Raw genomic sequence first — 12,081 nt, 5'->3', positions numbered from 1 at the left:
AACCTCCACTCCCTCCATTGGGCTCTGAAAGTCCTCCTAACATCACCATCAAATACTCTTTGTTTTTTGTTCGAAAGCTTATTATAAATCTCTCTACGCCAAAGGAAAGGATCATCTAGTTCTAGTTCTGATGAAGAACACGAAAGGTCAAGAATCGCCGGCTCGTCAATTTGGTCCAGTCATTGCGAGCCGACGAATTCGGCTGGAAAGCGGAAGGGATTAGCTTGTTTTAGGTTGAAGGGAATAGGGATGAGCAGGTTAATTAAAAGCCTCTTCTGGTCATTCTGCTCAAGAAGGTATTCGCATCGCTAGTTGTTGAAGATTTTCGTTTTAAGCCTTCCAGTTACTTTTTTTTTTTTTTTTGGGAATCGGGACTCCAGTTACTTTAGCACTTAAGTTAGGATACGATTTTTTTTTTTTTGGATGATACACCGCTACAGTCTGCAAACAGCTTGATCTCGACACGTGCTTATCGCATTTAGATCTATTCGCCTCTGAAATTAGGATTCGAATGATACATAACATATTACGATTCTCAATCTCATCATCTCGATGAACCCCTCGGTCTTTTCTGTTAAAAATTAACCCCCGTGAAGAGCGACGGATTCCGTTTGATTCCTTATTTTGTTGGATCTAAATTGCTCAGAGGATGGGGTTCGTTGATAAAGGAGGGAGTCGTGCACAAGGCTCGATGTCAAAAGCTGCGTGGGGATCTGCCACAGCCCCAGATGCTCGTTTACTTGGATAAATGTGTTCATTTTGACGTGCCCACAGCACGTCGGGCGGATCAAAACTCGTTAAGAATCACGATTCGATCTGATTTTGCGAAGCGAAATCCCTCCTAGCCTTTTTTTTTTGTTGAACGTGACATGTGGTCCTGGCAATAAGAAAATGGGCAGCGGAGATTGCGAGAGGGATGTGGAATCGATTGTCTCGTTTTAATATGCTAAAAACAAAGGAGAGCTTGAAGAAAGGAATCCATGTGAAGCCTGCGTTACCCGAAATATATGTTGTGATAAAAGGGATAGGCCAGGCTGTAGTTGCTTCTTAGTTTTATGCTTGCTTCCCCTTGTCTCCATCTTTCATTTCAATACAAAAAAGTAGTAGCATGGTTTGTCCATTTCCTAAGTCTTTTTCTCTGGTTTTCCTATGTTCTTGTTTGAAGTTTTTACACGATCGAAACAACCTAGTTGAGGTAATTAATGAGAATCGATCTTATTGCCACCTGCATTATGTGGGGCGGGATGCCTTAGTTTGTATCAGAGGTTTTATATATAATGTCGGTTAACCACACCGTCACGGTAGGCACAACTGCCGCTTATAATACGGTTCATGATAATTAATGGTGCCAACGAAGTAGTTAGTGAATCGGCTTGAAGGGCTTTCTTTAATTACCTCTTTAATTAGCTGGCGCAGAGGCAGAGAATGAACGATTAATAACAAAGGTATATAATGGAGGAACATGGTAGAGGTAGTAGGTTATTTGTTGCACCTAATACTGTCTCTGTCAATGATTAGGAGGACCTGACCTTAGTAACGAGTTGCATCTCTAACCCGGAGACACCCAGCAAGCCACGAGTTTCTGTAATTTTTATGCGGTATCTTCTCAGCTTTGGTATTTCCCCTCGATCCACGTACTGGAAAAGGAAAAAGGCTCCCAAAAGGAAAATAACTAAGGCTCCGCGTGGCCGTCGGGATAAAAATGTAAGTTTGATTCGAGGATTCAAGTATGGCACTCGGTAGTAGCCGCGAAACACAAAAAAGCTTAATCACACTGCTCGTTCGAGAGAGATATCCCGATCGAGTAACATCTCGTGTTTGATGAATACAGAGAACCAAAAGGTCACTCAGAGAGGGGATCCTTCGTATTTCAGAAGAAGTAAAACAGAACACGCTGCCCGAATCTTTCTTTTTCTGCATCAGCTAAGAAGAAGAAGAAGAAGAAGACAAGGACAGTAAAAAACCTCCACTTACAACTTGGGATGTATATACAAGTTGTTCAAACGGTACAAAAAAGGTTGAATCTCTGTCGTAAGACTTGCTGTGTCATTGTGGGATGCTTCGACTCATCGTAGATTTGCCAACGTTTCTCGATCTGCCGTTACTACACGCAGACGGAACCAACAAGGCAGAAAAAATCTTTGTATCCGCAAAAACCGATAACTCCTCTCACCGGAAAAGAACACGCCTATTGTGTTATCAGTCCTCGTGGATGCTCTCGAGGTGGGGCGTCCAAGCACTGTCGGTGCGGCTGTGCCGGCGATCTCTACGGGAGGAGGAGGAGGATTTCTTCTTAGAGAAGGCAAGGCGGCGATCGCAGACGGAGACGTCTTCACCAGGAGGGTGCGACTTCTTGCGGTGAGCTTTGGTCTTGGAGGACACCCGCTTTTTTTCTTGGGGAAGAGAAGAAGCGGGGATGAGGAAGTAGATGGAGCCCCGCTTGAGCTCGGAGTCGGGGGAGAGTATGAGGATGCGGCGAACCACCCCTTGGGCGCACGGCTTGCTGAGGACGTGGTTGGGGTGGGCCTTGAGGACTTCCCCGGCGGTGACGGGACGCGTTATTTCATCGACGTAGCCGTTCAAGTGGACGATCCGAATCAAGTCGAGAGCGCCACAAGGAAGAACGCACGCCAAACAACACCTCAGGCTGTTCCCCATGATTTCCACCCTGTCCGAAGGAAGGGGGTGATCGGAGATGGGTTGTGGGCGGGTGTTGGTCTTGCTCCGGGTCTTCTCTACACTGCGTTTCTACTGGGACCGGAACGTGGTTGAGAGTCGAGCATTGTTATATAGGCCAACGTCCCCCCCTACGAACTAACCAATTATTGCTTTTTAATTTCTTTCTTTCGTTTTTTTTTTTGTCGAGAAATAAAGGTATGAAATGACCAGACTGACCAAGTGATATATGATGGTTGCGTTGGTGCATCATTTTGACCTTCCCTCGATGTTTGTTAACTTGGAACAAACAAGATTAGATTAAGTTATTCCTTGCATGTGTTATTAGCTTAAGCCACCATGCGGCGATATCATTGCAGTAAGTTAAGGCAATCGAGCCCCCTTCTCTTAATCTAATCAATTGTATTGTATGGTACGTATTGAACAGAAGGGAAAAAAAAAAGAAAATGAAAACTCAACCGTAAGAAATGAAATGAAGAACCAACTATGATTTTCAGGAAGATTGAATGTCAAGCTCGAAGCGCCGGCTGCTAAACCTGAATGGCATCTTCCTATAGCACGCTTCAATTAGGCTAATGAATCAGAGATTCTCGTCGTGGTGAATTGCATTCCGTGTTCTCGGGTCGGGGTTCACTTCTGTTTTTCTTGCAAGGAGAAGTTGGATTTGATGGACTTTTGGACCACCATGCATCAGAACTCTCCAACCACATTCCACTTTTTATTTACTTTTGCGCCTTGTTGGCCCGACCAACATTATTCGTTACACAGAGTCCGCCAATTTTGAGGGTATAAAAAAGGTGAAGGTGAGGAGATTAAAGGATGTGACACTATCGGAGTCAAACTGCCCAGAGATAGAGAGATCACAACCAATGGAATCCCAACCTGCAACTAGATCTTTGGTTTGGCTAAATCATGCAATTCCTTTTATCATCTAGTGACGTTTTTTCTTACTGTTTCCACCTTAGCATGTATAGCATATACATGCAAACTTTATAATTGATAAGAGCTCATTGAAGTTCCATCTATCAACACCAATTCAAGGTGGAACTATATCCTCATCTTCATCTACTAACTGTACAGATCAAATAAAGTAGAGAGGAAATGGAAATGTGGTGATATCAGCTTGGGGACAGTAAAAAAAAATGTCCTAAATCTATTGCACAATGTCAATTCAACCCTTAACTTTTCAATTTGGCCAATTTATTTCTAAACCTTTAGATGATTCGCCAATATAGTCACCCCAATCAATTTTGACAGGAAATCGATAACGTGAACAATTTTTGCAATTTTTAGACTTTTAGGGCTGTGACAAGTAGGACGGCCGGCATTTATGTCGACTTCCGACAAAAATTGAACGGAATAACTGCATTGGCGAATTATAAAGATGTTTAGAACTAAATTTACCAAATTAAAAATCTTACAATGAATTTGTGACTTTTTCCATAATTTTTCCTGTTGGTTTGCAGTTGGGAGGGAGTTTATTTTGGATCTAATGGTCGTACCATGAACGTTGTTTGACATCAACTAGGTATGAAACCAAAACAAAGTGGGAACATCCAAGCTAGTATGCATAATGTACAAGGGAATAGTTTCCCTAACAGTACTATCAAGCACAATATAATCTCAACCATAGATTCACACACCATCACCGTATGTTTTGCATAAATCACTTATTGATTAGGAGATTATGTGTGGTCAGAAATAACTAACAGTACTGTCAAACCGTGAGGCTATCAGCTTCCAATGTACAATGCCATGTACGTACATGAGAGGAACATGACAAATTGTGGCTTGCCCCACGGAAGACACGCCGAATGGAATATAAGGAGAAAGCCGGGTGGAGTCCTGGGGAGGAGAGAAAAGCCTATAAGAAACTCTCTTTTGTTTTAGGTACAAAGTGAAATAAATAACAAAACAGCCCAACCATACAAGGATTAGGTATGGAACAGAGATGGGGAGTATCAAAAGCAAGAAAGGTTAATACAAGGAGGGAGTCGCAGTTGGGAGTCAGATTACAGATGGATACAAGGAGGGAGGATGAGGAACCCACACATGGTGGCAAGGTTGTGGGGGTTCTTGCTTAGTATTCAATGATCAATGACAAGACAAAAAAAAGTCCAAATGAATGTACAGCTATGAACTCAACTGGGGCCATCATGATTTTGATTACTCAATGGCATTATTTATGGTTTTGGCTGCAACTAATCTGCCTGGACCCAATTGGCCTTGGTTGCCTTCATTTATTCCCATAAGTGATTTGTATTTTTGTTCATGTCCCATTATTTTTATCACCTCTTCTTGAATCTTTGTACTCTTACAAATTGCACGAGCTGTTTTCTCTCTCTCTTTCATCTGTTTATGAAAAGAAAACCCCATCTATCGCAGGCTCTGCCCACATTTGTATCAGAAAAGGACACATCTTTTCCTTTTCCAAGGAGCAAACACCACTTCATGCAGAAACTCCTCCTCTCTCTCTCTCTCTCTCTCTCTCTGGGGTAGGATTTGTTTCACCTTACGCTCAAGTATGAAAGGAGGGGCTTTCCAGTTGGAGAAGAAAACAAAGGGAACTAGTTATTTTATTGCCAATTTCAGAGCTTCGTCTGTGCCTCATATGGACATGGTTGAGCCTCAGCATTCATCAGTTCGAATCTCTGATATGCACTTGCCATGTGCTTGCACCCGCGTAACGCAATGGGCTTCTTGCTTGCTGGTTTCTATGCCTTCCTAGATTAGAACATATTCATCTCTATACAAGACAGATCGTTTTCCCCGAAATGAACAAATATTTTCCCAAAATGTGATGCAGATCTTCTTCATTAGGTATGATGAATCTTTTCTTGAAGTATGCTTACTTCAATCGAACGGCTTGTTTGCGATGTTTGATGCTTACCAGGAAGAGTTCTTATCTACTTGGACTCGTTATGCTAGCAACTGAGACTAGGGAAGAAAATCCTGCTTAGATCACCATCTAATTGCTTATGAATTAACTACAATAGCTTTCCCACAACATATTGATCTGCCTTCCTACTTTATCTCTTAAATGTCTCATCAACTCGCGCGCTCCTATCTCTGAAGAGAGAGCTTGCGTAGGGGTCAACATTGGAGAGATCAGGAACATCAACGAATCGTAGAACCAGAAATGGACAAAGATAGCTAAAGAGGAAGCTTCGTGGAAGGAGCCTTTTTGGGTGGGGCGCCGACCCATTTCAGCCGAAAGCTTTTAAATGGAGGTTGTCCATGCAACTAACCCCATGATTAGCGAATAATGGTAATGTCATAATCACTATATACACCCGGGGAGACATAATTAGGGAGAGAAGACAAAAAAAAAAAAGGAGGGGGGGGATTGCACGAGGCATGGCATATGATAGATTCTTGATATGAGATTGAATCTAAAAAATAACGTAACCCGTGATGAAGAGATGCATTTGAATAGAGATGCCATAATAATTGAACAATGTGGACCGAGCCCATCCTACGCTAAAGCCAAGGTGGAATCCATGATTAAGTAATCTATTCATTCCCGTATTTAATTGAAAGAGCATGATTGAGGCTCTTCGCTATATCGCACCACTTCCCTTTTCCTCCTCTTAAAATTTGCTTAATACAATCTATACAGCCACATAAAGACAAGAATCCATGGACGTTGTTAATGTACCTTCATCATATTCATCAACATTGATACTAACAAAAAGGTCACAATCCCAAGTCAGAGAGAGAGAGAGAGAGATCGCGATCTTCATGCTTGGCCATCATCAACCGTTGATGATTTGTCATTTTAGCTGGCATCGCGATGTTTTCGCCCACACCCACATGAATATTTTATCCACATCCCCCCATGTTGAATAGGTTTTCAGAATTTGGGAAACGAAAATGGAGACACTGTTATTGAGTTCAATGTATCCCAGCTTTTCATCGGTCATTTACGTTCTCAGAACCATATAATATAATAATAACAAATTACTTTTACCTTTAGAGTCATTGGTTAACGAGTATCTCCGATACACTTGTTAAACGTACTTAAATACATGATGATGCAAATTGCCATTCATTGATGGCAAATAAAACGAAAATAGATGATGCATTTAGTGCTAAAGGATTTCCCTCGGGTTTAACAAGCGTCCTTGAGACATCTTCAATAACGAAATTCCTATGTTAATTCATTAGTTAATGTATCTATCTTGAGAAGCTAAAGATCATCATCCCAAGTCTGGTAAAACCTCGCTCAACTGTACACATGTGGATGCCCGATGCGTGGGGTTGTCACGTAGATCCATGCTCCCAAGTAACGAATCAAATTTGAAACTTTGAGCACTTGTCATGTTATTCTTTCCTTATTTATAGTATACTTCGGTGGTCGCGTTGTTTGGAAAAGAAGAAGAGGGAGAAATTTAAACGACACTCACGGTTGTCTCCCTTCTACTTTATTGTAGCTAAGGCCAACAAGAGTAATGTATAAGCTTGACAACATGAACGGAAAAATTATCAAAAAAATCATAAACATATTGTAATTGTGTCGATTCAATTCTAAACCTTTTGCATTTGTGCCTATTCAATCATTCCGGTCAATTTGGCTGAAAATCATGACGTGGCACGACCGACATTGATGTGGCCAATTTATAATAATATTTTAGTATTATTTTCGAATGTTGCATTTATTTTGTGTTTTCTTTTTTCCTTTTCTTTCTCCTTTTTTTCTTCTTCTTCCTCCATCTAGCCATTGAGCTTGGTGATTGGCCAGAGGTGAGGGTTGGCAAAGCTCACCCTCGTCGGTCATCGGCGAGGCGAGGCTGGGCTGGCCGGTCATTAGGCTCGGTGATCGGCCGGAGGAAGAGGGAAAAAAAAAACAAAGAGAAAGAAAGAAAATTTAAAATATTATTAAAATTGGCCATGTCAACGCCGACAGCGCCACGTTAGCAATTTGCCAAAATGATTAAATTGGCATAAATGCAAAATGTTAGGTTTAAATTGGCAAAAAAATATTTAGCAATGAATTGACACAATTGCAATAGGTTTATGATTTTTTTTTTGGTGACTTTCCACAATATGAACTATGTATCATTAGGGCCGTTAAATGGGTGGGTCGGTTCGGGCTAAAAATGATGGACTCAAATTGACGGATTCAACCTGTTTTAACCCATTTATACAAATGTAGTGGTCAATCCCCATAATCCCACCGAAACGCAACCCGACCCATTTACTCAAATACTTTTGTGTTTAATTTATCACACGAAAATCCATACCCATCTATTTGACTCACTTTAAGCTATTCATTCGTATATGTTATTTGGGTAAAATTACTATTTTGATTACAAGATGTTAAGTAATTAGCTTTCAACATTGTGGGTCCACCAAGACTTCTTTGAACTTGGAGCAGTTCGAGAGTCCATTATTTTCTCATAGAAGGTGAAGAGAGAGTTACAAAGGTGGATTGAGTTTGGATAAACTATGAACCCATTTAGCACTCATATATTTCGGGACTTTGACATTCTAAGCTCATTTATAACCCAATGAATAACTTAGCTCATAAAATATGGATTAAGAAATATGTCTACAACTCATTTTGACAGGTCTACCAATCATGTTATGCACAATCTTATTATGGGTACTTATAGATATCGTGCCCAGACATTTAATCAAACAATTGCTGGAATATTTATCTGTGTTGTCAACCGATAAACAAAAGTTCAACCGTCGTTCCTGGGACCATGTATTGCTAGCTACACCCGGTACATGTGGAAAAAAATGTTAGCGACACCATTTTCATGTCATCTCACATCTACATGATCTAACGGTGGATGCGATCGAGATGGATTCATGTGATCCGAGTACACACAATACTCGCTTCTCGAATGGAATTTGAAACTGAAGGGAAGAGATTATGAGCATGTGATCGTGGTGGGGAAGGATCGGGTTTTATAGGAAAGCGGGAGAGCGGCCTTACGTTCTGTACGGTCTCCAAGGGCTTAACTTGCGAATCGGATGTATGATTGATGATGATGGGTGGTGGTTATGTTCCTTTTCTCTTTTGCCCCCCTAAAAATGGAATAATTTGGCGGGATATCAGACCGGTCACCGACAACCTCTTGCTTCATTATCTTCAGGGTACGAAAAGGACATATGGTCCCTTATCATCGTACCTTCCTAAGGCTGCGAATGTATTGGTTACAAAACGAGATGGGGATCAGCTCGCACTGACATGAAAAATGTGGGACGCTGTTCTATCAAGATGATTAAATCCCCACGGACGCAAATTCTCCAAAAGACGTATGTTCATTAAGCCACCAATTCGTGCTTCGGCCATTCACAAGTCAAGGATTTCTCTTTATTACCATGCTATAATTCTTGGGATTGATAGTCTCTGTGAGGCATGTTCTGTCGCAACAGTGGTGTCGTGATCCCAGTGCCTTCCTAAGCTTGTGTATTTGCTTTGTGCAAATGGGAAGAGAAGGAGAAAGATAAAAAAGTATCACATGTTTGCCGAATCTGAAACCTTACCAAAGAGAGGTTCATTCTGAGAAGAGGGAAATATCTGGAGGTTGGTGAGACATGACGTCGCTGATTGCAGATGCAGTCAACGTAACCTCCGGCTTTGCATGTCTCCTCTTGCGGAGGTAAGATCTTCATTTTTCCTTCTTTTCAAATGAGGGGCGTAAAAGATGCCGCCATGAACGATATATGCACATATCAAACATGATCATCAAACAAAGAGACTGGCCTGATAGATGAACTCGAGCCCACAACCCAGGAGCATGGTCTCCATACCTGTCTAGACAGCCGGAGCAGGTAAATGCAGCTCGCCTTTGCCTGGAATGGGCTGGAGATGGCAGCTTCGAACCAAATCTATTTTGTGTGAGGTTGCGGAATCACGCGGATGCCGTTTGGAGAGTCTTATGCGTTTCCTTCAGTGCTTTAGGGACACTGTTATCCCATTTCAACTTAGAGAATAGTCGGACAGGCAAAACGTTAGATCAAACGATGGCATACTTTGATACATGCATCATGAATGTTTTGGATCATCCACTTGTTTCTCACAAGACGCTGCATTATGGATCTGGAGGGCATTCTGCAGCATTAGCTAACAGATGTAAGCAAAAAACAAACCAAAAAAAGCATCGTCCTAGCCGTCTAAGTTATCGTTCCCTTATTACCAACTCTTTAACCCTGAGAACGCGTTTTGCTCCTCCAATTCCCCCCTTAAGACTCAAGATATCAAATTCACGGGAGGAGGAAGCAAAAACTTTAATTCTCTGTCAAGTTTCAAGCTCTACAGACAGAGCCTTGAGTAGATCATGACATACTCAAGTATTCCCCACGTCACTAACAAGTTGGTTTCACATAGACATCATTTGGGTCGACAGAACAGGAACTTGACGTGATTTTCCAAATCTTAAGAACCCTAGTTGAGTAAATGGAAAACAAAATAGCATTTCCGACGCTAGGGAATTCTGTGCACGTGTCCTTTATTATTTGTCAAGGTAAAAAGAGGAGTGACTTTACCTCTAGGTTAAGTATGCTTTTCAAGTGCGATGTCACAAGCCAACATCTACTTATTTATCCCAGAATCAAGGGCTATCATAGTCGATTAGTCCTCCTTTCAGAAATATATGCAATGGCACCAGCCGTGCTGCTTATATTAGTCATGGTACTTTTGGTGAATACTGGCTCCAGCTTCCTCAATGCCACGTCCGAAGCAGCTAAACTATTCCCGACAATCCTAATTCTGGGGGACTCAACAGTCGACACTGGTAATAATAACTACATCCCGACTTTGTTCAAGGGAAACCACCTCCCTTATGGTCGCGACTTCCCTGGTCAAGTTCCCACAGGTAGATTTTCTAATGGAAAACTCATTCCTGATTTCATCGCTTCTGCGGCTAGTATCAAGGAGACAGTTCCTCCGTTTCTAGATCCCGACCTAAAGGACAAGCAACTCTGCACCGGTGTCAGTTTCGCCTCGGGAGGATCGGGGTTTGATGATCTGACAACTGCAGCTTCCGGTGTAATCCCGATGTCAAAGCAGCTTGAATACGTGAAGAAGTACATTCAGAGGCTTAACAAGATGGTTGGGGAAGAGGAGGCAAAGAAGATTTTAAGAGGAGCGTTGGTCATCATCAGTGCAGGAACTAATGACTTCATATTCAATTTCTATGATATTCCCACGAGGAGAATCCAGTTCAATATCAGCGGATACCAAGACTTTTTGCTGGGAAGACTACGAGACATCATATTGGTGAGATGAGAACCTACCTATCACACAGCTATGAAGTTTCCGTTCTGGTAGTAATTTCAGCCATACTGCTAAAAAGTGTACTTACCCAGGGACTCCATGATCTCGGATGCCGTAAGATAGCAGTGGCGGGGCTTCCTCCAGTTGGTTGTCTGCCCATTCAGATGACTGCAAAATTCAAGAACCCCGAGGATCGAAAATGTGTAGAAGATGAAAACCTAGATGCCCGAAGCTACAATCACAAGCTAGCAAATCTTTTGCCTCAAATACAATCAGTGCTTCCAAAAAGCAAGATTGCCTATGCCGATGTGTACGAGCCAATGATTGACATGATCAATCATCCTCATAAGTATGGTATGCCGAATAAAACACTTTTTACGGTTCTCATCTTGAGTCCCATTACAATGCTCTCGTTTCTCCACTCTTCCCTCAGCTTTCAAAGGGCACGTTTTAGTCATAGGCAATTATCTGTCCATTTATGTTTTACTTGCTGAGATTATGGGTGACAGGATTCCTGGAGACAAAGAAAGGATGCTGTGGCACTGGATATGTGGAAGCAGGACCTCTGTGCAACGAACTCACACCAACATGTCTTAATTCATTGCAACACTTATTCTGGGATAGCATCCATCCAAGCGAGTCAGCGTACTACTACATGTCTCTGTTCCTAGAGGAGCAAGTTCTTCCTCAATTATTCTTTGGCAACTCTAGAAATGAATACTGAAGATCCATTGATCTAGATGCCATTGCACAAAGAAGAAAAAGGGAGCAGGTATTACACATAACTAGCAAATATTAATGGAAGAAAGTATTCGTTCAAAATTCAACTTTATGAGAGCATGGCCAGATCCTCTGATATAGTAAATTATATGATGTTTATTGATCAAATCTGTACAAGGCTAGAATTGAAATTTCATGAACGATGATTAAGGGTCAGCTGTCAGCCAAGGGGATGAATTGTTTCTTCTTTACAGATACATTATAAATTTAGCATTTGAGGATCAGTTACCAAGGCCAAATGAACAATACATTCTATTGAATGCTCCCATTTTTTCTTCATGCAATTAACTCGAGATCAAAACTGGGAACTTAAATATCCGAATACCTGGTCCAAAAAAATAAAAATTCAAATATCAAAGGACAATTCAAATTTACAACTCCACTAACAAATGCGA

The 12,081-nt window shown here is 41.5% G+C and overlaps 2 protein-coding genes across 2 annotated transcripts; one reads left to right on the top strand and one right to left on the bottom strand.

Annotated features, from left to right (window-relative positions):
• Window positions 1-1,846: 1,846 nt before the first annotated feature.
• On the bottom strand, window positions 1,847-2,746 carry LOC115746012. Its single transcript, XM_030681696.2, has one exon. The coding sequence runs from the start codon at window positions 2,656-2,658 to the stop codon at window positions 2,200-2,202; it is 459 nt and encodes a 152-aa protein (XP_030537556.1). The 5' UTR covers window positions 2,659-2,746; the 3' UTR covers window positions 1,847-2,199.
• Window positions 2,747-10,147: 7,401 nt separating this feature from the next.
• LOC115746061 (GDSL esterase/lipase At2g30310) lies at window positions 10,148-12,004 on the top strand. Its single transcript, XM_030681781.2, has 3 exons — window positions 10,148-10,909; window positions 10,999-11,260; window positions 11,416-12,004. The coding sequence occupies exons 1-3, from the start codon at window positions 10,190-10,192 to the stop codon at window positions 11,628-11,630; spliced, it is 1,197 nt and encodes a 398-aa protein (XP_030537641.1). The 5' UTR covers window positions 10,148-10,189; the 3' UTR covers window positions 11,631-12,004.
• The last annotated feature ends 77 nt before the right edge of the window (window positions 12,005-12,081 follow it).

This window comes from Rhodamnia argentea, chromosome 6, assembly GCF_020921035.1.
Source record: "Rhodamnia argentea isolate NSW1041297 chromosome 6, ASM2092103v1, whole genome shotgun sequence".
NCBI lineage: Eukaryota > Viridiplantae > Streptophyta > Magnoliopsida > Myrtales > Myrtaceae > Rhodamnia > Rhodamnia argentea.
Note: the sequence above shows the minus strand (reverse complement) of the source record. Positions and strands in the feature narration are given on the sequence as shown.